The sequence below is a fragment of the Pyrgilauda ruficollis genome, unplaced genomic scaffold (genome assembly GCF_017590135.1).
Source record: "Pyrgilauda ruficollis isolate IOZ18807 unplaced genomic scaffold, ASM1759013v1 scaffold161, whole genome shotgun sequence".
NCBI classification, from domain to species: domain Eukaryota; kingdom Metazoa; phylum Chordata; class Aves; order Passeriformes; family Passeridae; genus Pyrgilauda; species Pyrgilauda ruficollis.
In genome coordinates this window covers 212,215-224,747 of record NW_024514876.1, presented here as the reverse complement: position 1 = coordinate 224,747, position 12,533 = coordinate 212,215, and the positions used below count along the sequence as shown (strand labels likewise).

The following is a 12,533-nucleotide window of genomic DNA, read 5'->3' as shown; positions in this document are numbered from 1 at the left end:
TCCAGGATGGAGTTTCTTTAGGGATGTGCAGGTTGGTAGAATTAAGGATCTCAATTTTAATCACAGAAACTGGACTTGACACCCTGACTGTTCTGTAAATCCCTGGCTTTGCAGGAAATCAGCTTTACACTGTAGCTGAAAATCAATGAGTCTTTCTAGAATTAATCATTGTTTCTACTTTATTAACAATGTATTTAAAATTAAAAATAACAGACTAATATTTTTAAAGCAGTATTACTTCTCGTTCTCTACAAGTTAAAACATTGCATAAATAATTTTCTGGAAAAAAAATAAATACGTAATTCACTCTCTGAAATGATACCTTTTCTCTCTAGGTTCTGGTCCCACATAAAATTACTGAAAAAAATCTATCAACATTTCAAATTTCCACAGTTTATATTATTCCAGCATCAATTCTACAGGATGTATACAGTATGTGACAATTCACTTTCTAACAATATCCTTTAAAGTAAAAACACAACCATTAGTCTGAGTGTTGAGAAGCTAAGTAAAGGAAAGTTGCTGCCAAACTAAAGACTTATCAAAGCTGCACGTCCTAAAGACTTTTCTAGAGGAATCCATGACTTAGCAGAGGCTCACTTTTAATGCAGAACCACCACCTTACTCCCAGAGCTTGGTTTGCACAGTTTTAGTGCTACAGAGTGTGTGGCCAGATACTCCAAACTCTACAGAACAGAAAATGTAAATGGATGTATCTAAGCTGATATTAAAGTCAAACATGTTCTACAAATAAGGAATAATCAGTATATCCTATGTATTCTGTGTTAAATAATGCTAGCTGTTTACAGGACAGACATCAGTGAGGTTATCTGGTTTGACAGGAGCATTTTCTTCATAAATCTGCTCCACTTAGGAGAATTTGTTGAATTGTCCCTAAAACAAATCATTGTTCCCAAATCAATATGATTTTAGTCGCCAAATCTCAGTTTTGAATTTGTCGACCCCATAATCTTTTAAATGGATTTGTCACACTTTTACTTTGAGAACACTAGTGTCACATTTTGATTTGAGAGGAACCACTGGTGCGTGAGGACATCTGATAACGTGTTCATTTCCCAACAATTTGACTTCATCCACCAGAACCTGAAATCCCTGCTGCCCCAAACTTTCTAGGGCTCCCTCAGAGACTCTCCTGGTGCTTCCCTAAACGCATCCTTGTCCTGCATCCTTGTCTGGGGAAGGGATCTCAGGATTCTTTTCCCATAAATGAGTGGAATAAAGCAAAGTGTGATTGTCCCCACAACAGCTTCACTTTGCCTCCCTGCTCGTCCAGGACACACAAACTGCCACGGACCTCCAAGGGGTGCCTGTCACCCTGATCTTTTAAGATTTTCTAAGCCTTCTGATGTTTACATTCTTGTAATGAACTTTCTCACACGCTTTCTGTAAATGACTTATTGCTTTGCATTCTTTTATGGAGGAGGAGAAATTTGATGGACTGTCGGTTTGTCCAGTGTCATTGGAGAGGTGGCACTGTCACCCTCCAATCCACTGTCACTTTTGGAAATCTATAAATGCTGGAATCAGAAATTAAAAATTCTCTTTTTGCCTTGAGAGAGCCGCGTGTCCCTGTCGTGTCATTCCGTGTCCTGTAGTGACAGGTGCCTCCAGCTGCCTTTACCTCATTCTCTTACCACACCACAAGTGCTAAATCTGACCGATTTTTTGCCTATGTGAGCCTTTGACCCAGCTTAGCAGAAGGAATTGGAACCTACTGCAGTCAGAACATCACGCTGTGACCTCTGAGTGCCTTTTGATGGTTTAACAAACATCCGGAGCGCCAGTTCGTCCCACCCAGAGCCACCTCCTTCCTAATAAGCGTTTTCCAGCTCGTGCTGGTTGGATTTCCCGCTCCTGGCTCTGGCCAGATGCGGCTTCTTGTTCTTCTGGGGCCGGGCGCTGTCCTTGCCGAAGTCCTTGAGCTCGGACTGGTTGTGGTAGCGAGTGTAGCGCTTGCACTTGCAGGACGTGGCCGCTCGGAATTTGTAAGTCCGCGTTTCCTGCTGGGGACAGGCCATGAGGACGCGCTGGGTGCGGCTGTGCGCGGGGATGCAGCGGAAATCCAGCGCGTTCTGCCGCCACCACTTGCCGCGGCCGATGGAGTTGGGCAGGAGGTGCGAGGGCTCGCACTGGCCCGAGCACAGCAGCTCCTTCACCGGCTTCAGGCTGCGGCACGGCCCGTCCGTCAGGAACCGCGTGGTGCGAACCTCCCGGCAGCTGAAGGCGGCATCTGCGAACAGGGAGCGCGTTAGTGCTGCTCGTCCCTTCCTGCAACCCTTCATTCCTGCTCTTCCCTTCATTCCTGCTCTTCCCTTAAATCTTCTTCTTTCATTCCTGCTCTTCTCTTCATTCCTGCCCTTCCCTTAGTGCTGCTCGTCCCTTCCTGCAATCCTTCATTCCTGCTCTTCCCCTAAATCCTGTTCTTTCATTCCTGTTCTTCCCCTAAATCCTGTTCTTTCATTCCTGCTCTTCCCTTCAGTGCTGCTCTTTCAGTCCTGCTCTGTCCTTAAATCCTATTCTTTCATTCCTGCTCTTCCTTTCCTGTAATCCTTCATTCCTCCTCTTCCCTTCAGTGCTGCTCTTCCCTTCATTCCTGTTCTTTCATTCCTGTAATCCTTCATTTCTGCTCTTCCTTTCAGTCCTCCTCTTCCCTTAAATCTTGCTCTTCCCTTAAATCCTGTTCTTCCCTTCATTCCTGCTCTTCCCTTCAATCCTATTCTTTCATTCTTGTAATCCTTCATTCCTGCTCTTCCCTTCAATCCTGCTCTTTCCCTGCCAGCTTTGAGGAAGCAGCCAAACCCTAACCCTTACCCTAAACCCCCATGCCCTGTCTGCCTGAGCTGCCTGGGAAGGAGCAACAATTTTGGGGAATAAAGGTCTTTTTAAGGGTTTATTTTACTTCTCATTATCCTCCTCTGATTCTGTTAATAAAGTCACTTTGTGCCTCTAAGCCAAGCCTGTTTTGCCCTTGGAGTGTTTTTCTCCTGGTCCTTATCTCAAACCTCCAAACCTCCAGCTCAGTTTCTCTCACTCTCCTATCAAGTGCTATAATCTGACAGATTTTTTTGTTCATTTTTCTCTCCTCTGCCCAGCTGTGGCAGGGGAGGGTGGCTGAGTGGCTTTTGTGGGTGCCTGGTGTTGGGCCAGTGTCAAACCACAACAGCTCCTGCAGCAGATCTCTCTGAGCTAGACACAAGCTGAATGTCTTGAACAGCAGATTTTGCAGGAGAAATACCTCAAAAGGCTCACTCATGCAGCTCCTGACTATTCAGCTACTCCAGCTGTAAAACCCTTGAATAACAATATAAAAATTGGTGAATAAAATCCACCAGGTGCATTTCATGTCAGTGCTGTGCGGGGGGAAATGGAGCAGCTGGGAATTTTTGGCAATATTCTCCTGGCTCCATTTACCTCCACTGCTCTAGTTTAACTCTGTTGACTTTAGATATAGACTCCAGATTTAAATTCTTTTGTGAAAAAAAAAAAAAAAAGTGTTCCTTAGGTGATTTTTAGCTTGCATGATGTGTTCCAGGTTAGAGAAATCACAGGTAACAGCAGCACTAAGGAATTCCCACTCTTCAGGCAGCAGCTTTTCCAAATTTCCTACTCTGTGGTAATTCCACATGCCCCACAAAGCTCCCCTGAGAGAGCTAGAGGCATCTTCTGGCTATTAGGAACCTTACAGATGTTTTCCTCTCCTTTTTCTCAATGGATAACTATAGGCAAATGAAGCATTAGAAAATACAAGATTTCTTAGTGTTAAATATTTAGAAACTTTCCAGTTGTAGGAGAATAACTTTTCCCAAAAGTGGCTCTTTTCCCTTGATTAATTGACTTGTTGGGAAAACACAAAATTTGATTTTTAAGTGTTTATCAAATAACTTCATCTAGAAGTTATTAATTTACATTAGTTATTCATCTACATTAATGTTCTCTTAGTCAAAAGGACAGACTGAACTCAGGAAGTTTGTGGTGGAACCTTCAAAGGTCAGCTCAGAGAAGGCTGAGGCCCATTCTCCTCACTGTGTACAAGGTTTAGTTCAGCAAAAAGGAATTCTGACTCTGAATCATTAGTGACACAACAGTATCTGTACAGACATTTTAATTTTTGGTTTTCCTGTGAAGTACAGAAACAGGATTTTCAGTGCTCAGATTTATATTTGTCAAAGTACAAGCTAGCAAGATTTCATGTTTTAAAATTTTGAAGGACTGCATTAATGGAATTAAGCAATCCTTGCCAGCTGTGACAAAAATACTGGCAACTGAACTCCACATGCACTTCAGTCTAACACTCCCAAGTTTCCCAAGCAGCTAAGAAAATTCTGTCTGTAAATTAAAAAGTGTGTTGATTAAGGTGCATTGTATGCACAGGCAGTTAAACATCCAGGCACTTGCCTCAGCTCTGTAGGTGAAATTATCTGCATTTTTGTCCTGTGAGTGTGCAGGTGCAAAATCTCTCATGGTCTGGTACAAGTGTTCCAGAAAGGTCTGACCACTTTGCATCATAATTTTGATTCTTTATGTTAAAAATGCCAAAATAATATCTTAAAAATATCTTAACTGCCCACTCTCCTTCAGTCTTTGATTTCTTAACTTTCTGTGCTTTCCACTTTGAAAAATATGCACAAATCAGTGGGGCAGTTCCCAGCTGATGGCAGAGTAATAAGAGGCTAAAAAATGAAAGTATTGGGAAAAAAATCCAACCTGCTCTGACCTGGAGGTTGGTGGGGCTGCCTGGGAGGAACTGAGTGATCCCCCTCTTAGGAATATGAGAAACTTTTAAGGTCACACTCTCAAAAGCATTACTTTTTAAAAATTTCTTTTGAAATATTGTTAACCCTTTGGTTTTAAATGCCTTAAAGACAGCTGCAGCAGAAATTCACAATTGCCTTCCAGCTGTCCCCAGAAAAAGGAGGCTGGCCAAGATCTGCAATGCACAAAGTGGAAATTCTAAGTTTGATCTGTGCTTTGTTCTGTGTGTCTGGAGGACCAAGCTTGCCCTATTTTCCAGTGGAAAACTTTTTTAAAGCTACTTTTCTCTGTTTGGGGTTAGCTTGCCATCTTCTGTCTCTCCTCAAAAGGCTGGTGTCTTGCATCACTGCTAAAGTTGGACACTTGGTCAAGTGACAATGGATCTTGAAGCATTTTTGGCTGCTGGAACCTGGCTGAAGATCTGTCAGTGAGCAGCACACTCGTCTCATTTAGCTGAACACAACCTCAATGTGCCACTTTTGGTGGGTGATCTTAGTCACAGCTGGTGGATGTTCCCAAATATTACAAATTTATATTATTGTCTCCACTGTCAACCCATTCCCCCATCCTAATATTAAAGAGAGAAAGAGAACTTGTGATATTTCCTCACAAAACACAGAGAAGTGTTAAGCAAAATCTACTACAGGTTTTATGTATTGGAGTTGTCTGCAGAACAGCAATATTCAACAGAGAGCTGATATTTGCATCAGTAAACTCCAATAAATTCTTTCTAATGTTTATATCCATATTTCTTCAACAGTAGATGTAAATCCCTATCACATAAAGCAGCTGGGCCACACCTAAATTGTTAATAAACAAACATAGATGATGCCAATATTCTTTTGCAAATTGTCTGCTAAGAACCAAACAGTAATGATATTTTTCTTACCGCTGAGGTCTGGAGTTTGCTGTATGTGTCTTCCTCCATGTTTTGCCTGATTCATGGTGTTGTTGTTGCTGAAAGTCGGCTCCATTGGTGTTTCTGGATTTTCAGTGATCTCAGGAATGATTTCTGTAGCATCATTTTTAAACATCTGCCAGCCTTGCACAGAGTGAAGTGTGATTTGTGTCAGGACACAGACAGCACACACAGCCCAAGGGATCTGCATGGTCACAGATCAGCTTTTCAGCACCCTGACAGCCTCAGATCCTAGGCAAAGGCACATTATTCCCCTTTTTAAAATCCCTTTTAGAACCAAGCCAGCCAATGACTATACAAAGTGGGAAGGGCCAGACAACTCATTCATCTCAGCTTTTGTCAGTGTGAAATAAAATGGGTGTGTGGGGGTGGGTTAGTGACAATATTTTACAACTGTTATGCAAAAACTTCTCTTATCTACCTCATTTCTGAGCCTGGCAACAAAAGGTGACAGACAAGACTACAATGAATTGCAACCTGACAAGATTTTCTGCACTTTTTCTCTAACAATGATGCAATTAAAACCTGCTTCTGCCTCCATCCATATTTGAAACTTTGGCTATTGTCTTTTCCAAAGGTTTTTCAGAATTTTACATTTTGCTGTTGTTATTCCTCTGCCCATTGCTCGCTGTATAAAGTGAGGAAATCTAGAAACTGTAGCTCAGTAATTCTGATTTCAGTCTGTGGTGGAAATTATTAGGGGTAGGGTAGATTTTTTTTCTCCCCTTTCCAAAACAAGGGGCTCTACATTTTGTTTCACAGATACACTGGAAGAAAAGGGAAGAGCTTCATTTCAATACGAGAAGTTGTGATGTTTACTTTTCCTTAAAAATAGTTTGCTTGGAATTTTTTTTAGCTTAAACAGCCAGAATGTTGTACATCATAATTTTTGATATGCTCTTTCTCACATTTTTAATTCTTGGGAAAAAACCACCTAACACATGTTGGCATTTGCTTTATATTCATTGCACACTACCACTTGTGTGAAATGTTGAATACAGGACATTTCCTTGTTTTAAACACAAGAACTTGGCCAGACTGATTTCCAGCCAGGATATAACCAACAAAAAGAGAAAAACCATGACTTTAGGTCTAGGGCATTTATGCCTAAGATGCATTCGTGTATCATGTTTCAAAATCTAAGATGAGGTATTCTTCCTTGCAAAAACAAGATGATAGTGATGAAAATATGATAATTTCAGTGTCTCAAGACCACATATACTTTCAAATGATTTGCTAAATACATTAATCAGAAAGCCTTCAGGGAAGGGTAAGATACCACACTGAGCTTGTCACAGCTCCTGAAAACAAAATGCTTGAAGCAGTACAGGGACACGTGTGTGCTCCTGCCATGCTTGTCAGGAAGCAGGAAAGGAAATTATGTCTGTAAATAAAAAAAAAATGTTGAATAAGGTGTATTGTACCTCCACAATGCACAGGCAGGTAAATACCCAGGCACTTGCCTCAGCTCTGTAGGTGACATTATCTGGCTGCATTTATGTCCTATGTGCATTTATTTTCCTGAGACTTCCTCATGAAAATATTTCCTGCAGAAGAGATTCCAAACTGACTCAGTCTGACTTTCCCCTGTGACTGCTCAGAATGGTTTGCACTCCATTTTCTGCCAATTCCCCTGGTGGGGTACAGCAAAGAGGTGTCACAAATGGAAAGTGCAGGCGTGCTGTCCCTTGGTGTGCCCTGGGTGATGAGCAGCAGCAGTGACAAGGGCACATTTCAGCCCTTCATCCCCACACAAACCCCCAGCAGCTGCAGCAGGGCACTGAGGCTGAGCTTCAGCATCCTCTCTCTGCCATGCTCCTGTCCTGAATCACTGGCATCTGAAATATATTGGAAGGTGCTTTCCTTCCTAGATTTTTGCTCAGCCAGAAATGAGAAATCAGCATTTTCAGAAGTGCTCTCCTTTCCAAATACTCCAAAAATGAGAAATCAGCATTCTCAGAAGTGCTTTCCTTTCCAAACACTCCAAGGAATGTCTAAAAGAAATCATGCTTTGTGTTTCACACTGCAGTGTCAGTTCCCCTTCCTCCTTTCCTCCAGCCCTCACCTTAGGCATCCAACCACCCAAAACAAAACCAGAACACCACCTCAGAAATTACTCTGTTTTTATGGAGGAAAACAAAACACTATTTTATTGCCACAAGATTTTTTCTCCTCAGCCAGTCAGGAAATATTCTTAACACATTCTTTAATACAGACTGTTGTCAAATAATTTGCCTCCAATATGCTGATTATTTTTTTCTCTGTCATCAGTATCATTATCATCATCGTCATTGGCAATGATTATCTTTAATTAACTTCTTCCTTTTGTCAAAGCAGTTAATGATGGTCTCACAAATACAGGAAACCAAACTCCCAACTACTGCAAATGTTCTTCTAAGCATAATTTTGCTTACTTACATGTAGTAAATCTATTTTTGGTTTAGAGCTAAACTGAACAAGTTGTGAAGGACTCGAAGTCCTGAAGGAGCAGGAACTAAACAAGGATTTTGGTATTATTTTTGTCAGACAGGAATAGCTCCATGTGTAGGTACTCTCCAAGAGAGCCTTGTCCAAAGTGACATCAGAGCTGGTGGCAGCTGGAGTAGAGCAGAAAAGCAGAACAGAGCATTGGGATTATGAGTGTGTAGCTGGTTAGAAATGTGTAATATCACAGGGTGGAAAACTTAGAGTTTGGGGTTTTAGAATATAGAAATAAATATGAAGAAAGATGGAGGTTTTAGGGTGGAGGCAGGTTGTTCTTCTTTACTTTCTTATTCATGGGTTTGGGTGGTATTTTGTAATTGGACAGAAAAGTCCACACTGCAGGCTTTGAGGGATCAGTTATTGGGTTAAAAGGGAAAATAATCTAGGTGTCAGTTCTTAATTGAACAGTTTAGTCTCAAAAGACCTTGTAAGAAGAGATAGTTGGCCATTTTGTGCCTTGCTAATGAAGGGCTGCAGAGCTCAAGGCTGTGAGGCTGTTTCATTGATGAGAAACAATAAACACCTGAGTCCCAACACGAACTGCCATCTCAAGTGCCTTCAAAGCAGACCCAGAGAAACCAATAACCCCCAGCAGAAAAGGCCTCAGCTCTGTGTCTGCCCCGCTCAGCAGTAACAAAAACATCTCTGTAAGGTCCTGACTGTGCTCAGCACAAACCCAAAACACAGCCCCAGGCAGACACTGGGATAAAGTGAACCCCACTGAGCCCAAAGCAGTGCTGTGTTCTGGGGAGGAATCAGAGCCATCAGGAGTTCACTGTTATCTCCTACTCAGCCTGAATGCAATGCTGCTGCTTTCTGAACTCCAGCACCTTTCCTGAAACACTGGCATCCAACACTGCAGTGCAGGCAGGCACAGCTAAACCAGCTCCTGAAATTGCTTCAGTCACTCCCAGCTTCAGGTGCTCACCTGGGCCAGGGGGTTCTGCTCAGCATCCCAGCCCAAAGCTGTACAGGTGCAGCTCCAGCTTCTCTGTGGACAATGGCTCAAACCTCACACACTGCCCAAGAACTCTGGTTTTGACATGATCAAAATTCTGAGTTTTGACATGATCAGAATTCTGTTTTGACATGAACTTTGCTTCTCAAACAGTTGTTTGGTTTTCTGTTTTTCCCAATCAACTTTCAGCTGCCTCAGAATTCTGCAATGTCACAGAGTGAACACAACAGTCTGAATGTTGTGGTGTCATCTCCTGCAAGAAGCCAAAATAAATGGATTCTTATTCTCCACCAGAGACTGCCAAGTCATTCTGGTGGCCTTTTTCAGAATTCACAGGATTCACACGGCAGCAGAGTTCAGGGATTCAGGGATGGCTCTCCCGGGAAGAAGAACAAGCCTACAGCTCCATCTGGTGAGTCAGCCAGCCAGCAACATCAGCACACAGGAGCTACAATTAAAACACACAACCAACACTTCGTTATTTCCAGGATTTATTTGCAGAAGAAATTAATAGGACACTAATTCTCACCAGCAAATCCTTAAAAGACACCTCTCAGGCTTGTTCTATTTATAGTTTTACTCTTTGGTGAAGCCCAGAAAGTAATTTTAGGAGAAACTTCTGTGCTAAACTAAGACAGATTTCACTAGATAGTCTCTCTGTGCTAAAAACATCATAGTAAACTAGCAGAACTAACATAAAAATAAAATGAGATAAAAAGTTCTGCTCCTGCTTCTGGCATCAGAGATTTCATTAGTTCTGGACAACAGAAGGCAGCTCAAGGAAAGTCTCTAAATGATGAAAATAAACATTGCTAATATTCTTTCTGCTGTTCTTTGCCGAGGAGGAGGAAGATGTACTTGACACAAATTTGTTTTTCAACTCAGAACCATGCACTGTTATTATACACAGTGCCTTTCATCTCCAAGGCCTTTTATGAAGATGAGTTCTCACATCACCAACCAAAATTACTGTAGAAGAAAAGGGTGTCCAACTTTAATACAGCCTTGGCACCTAAAAATGGAATTACAATACAATCTTTTGTGGCTGCTAGTTCTGCATTCAGATGCCATCAATTCTGAAATAACTTCAGGGAATGCTCCCTTTGCAGCAGGGCACCATTCCCTTTGGAGTGCTCCTGGCAGTACCTGAGGTGCAGAGCTGCATGCCAGGCACAACACCAAGCCACACTGCAGCCTCACTGCAGGGCCAAAGCATGAAGGAGGAGCTACAAAAATGTTATTTTTGCTTTCAATCTCAATTTTCAGTTACAGACTTCTTTCCTGTACTTATTCATCAGCTAAGAAAGATTCAGTTCAGTGTGAGTAGGTGAATTTAGTTTTATATCCATCATCATTTTGTCCATCTGGACTTTCATCTTTGTTCCTTGCTGTAAAATGTGAGTGGCTTCTCACCTTCTCTCTTTGCTCCCTCTTTAACTTCACTAACTCTCAAGTACAAAACACCCTAAGCTGTTGCATTTTCCTTCTTTGGGCTAGACTTGGCATGGCAGAGATCTTTGTTCCATGAGAAATACATATTTTATAGAGACCCCATCCCTTCTCCACAGCACTGCACACAAAAATCACCACACTGCTACTCAGGATGAACACATTAATGCCAATCCTGATGACACTGTTTTAGCCATGGCCAGCAAGTATAAACTCCAAAAGCAGAGTGTTGCTGTTTGCAACCAACAGCTCTTTTCAAATGTACCTTCTTAAATTAGCATTCTTGTAAGGAAGATCTCGCAGCAAAGGGCAGGAGCTCAGCAATCTCAGAGGAATAAAAAGCTCTATTTTTTCCAATACATTTTCAATTCCATATTACAAGGAAAGGAAGCTCTCATTCCCATGTTTTAGGTAATCTTTCCTTCTACAATCAGGAAGAGAAATTTAGAAGTATACAGCAGATCACTGTGGGTTAGAGACATACAAGACCTTCTTGGCCAGCTAAAATGGGCAGAGGAATTTGCAACACGACTGTACTTGGAGAGCAAAGCTGAGAGGAAGGGAATGATCCATTAATGGAGCAGTGTCTGACATTTTAACTATTTTTAGCCTGCTCTAAAAGCAGAAATGGTTTCATTGCTGAGCTGCCTATCAGTAATTTTAAATATGACACACTGTCTCCCTTTTAAAACCAATTTATAACATTGTCTTACTTATGCCTCTCTATCCTCATATTACAAAGCATTTGCTAAATCAGTTTTGTTGTACTGAGACAAATGGGTCAGAGTTATCTTAAAAGTAAAGTAAAAAAGTAAATGAAGTAAAAGATTATTTTGAATGTAAGAACACATTCCCCTGTTTTGATTTTCAGTATTTCTTGATACTGACAACTACAGAAACATCACCATAAGGTAAACAGGCTCAATTTTAATGAACCATTCTGGTTTATTAAAGGTCAACAAAGTTCTAATGCCTAATGGTTTCTCAGCTCTTTAATGGACTGGAATTTTGACTTCCAAGTAACAGGTGAAAGATAAAGTGCATCCAATGTGAATTTCCCTTTTTCTTCCTTTTAGTGCAAATAGGTGTTAAGAACACATGATGTGAGACGACAAAAAAAAAAAATCTATGTTTATAGTAATAATTTTTAAAGGGTAATTTATAAATTAGACTGCAGTATGAAAACTCAGCACTGTAGAAAAGGCCAGTATTCCTGTTTCTAAAGCCACTACTCCTATTTCACACAACATGGAATTAGTAACTAGGAATTTTGAAGAATCAATTAATCTACTCCTGATTAAATGGATCAATGGCAGAAAACAAGCAGGTGTGTAATTAACTAGTGGAATTGACTGCTGCTCATTATGACTGAACCACCCTGGTTCAAAGCAAGCACTGGCTGGAGATGTGACAGGGAACACCGAGCAGAGTGCTCCTGCACTGTCACTTGAAGGACACAACAGAGAAAAGGCTCCTTGATGTGGCAGCTCCATCCTGTGGAAGGAAAACCAGGAAGACTGGAGCTCAAGCAGAATAATCTCCTCTGGAATTTAACTTCAAGAACTTTATCTTGCTGTACAGAGGCTCCACTGCCACTCCCACACCTCAAACCACACAAGCCCAAAACCAGCAGTGAACAATGCATGCACGGCCTTGGTGATTCCTGACTGCTGAACTGAGGAGACAAAACTACACCTGGGATCACATGTGCTACTAATAAAGTGTTGCTGTTTGAAACACTGCCAAGATTTTTCATTCTAGAACTACATTAAAGCACAGGTGAGAATGGAACAGTCACCCTGGTTTCTGATGGTTTAACCAACAATTCCAGTTTGCAGTGGGAGATCATTTGCATGAATACAGTGCTGAAAACCACAGGTACACATTTACACACTAAGTCAGGCACAGTGCAAACAAAGCTCCCTCTCCCAACAATCATCTCATCTGTAG

General features: G+C 41.5%; 1 protein-coding gene across 1 annotated transcript; it reads right to left on the bottom strand.

Moving 5' to 3' along the window:
• Window positions 1–261: 261 nt before the first annotated feature.
• Window positions 262–5,915, bottom strand: SOST (sclerostin). Its single transcript, XM_041462991.1, has 2 exons — window positions 5,663–5,915; window positions 262–2,251 (listed from the first exon to the last, which is right to left on the bottom strand). Exons 1-2 carry the CDS (start codon window positions 5,880–5,882, stop codon window positions 1,833–1,835), a joined length of 639 nt encoding a protein of 212 aa, XP_041318925.1. The 5' UTR covers window positions 5,883–5,915; the 3' UTR covers window positions 262–1,832.
• Between the last annotated feature and the right edge of the window lie 6,618 nt (window positions 5,916–12,533).

Coding starts and splice junctions, on each gene's coding strand:
- SOST (XM_041462991.1), bottom strand. CDS start 5,882: ATGCAGATCCCTTGGGCTGTGTGTGCTGTCTGTGTCCTGACACAAATC. Junction 2,252..5,662: donor GCAAACTCCAGACCTCAGCG/GTAAGAAAAATA, acceptor CCCTGTTCGCAG/ATGCCGCCTTCAGCTGCCGG.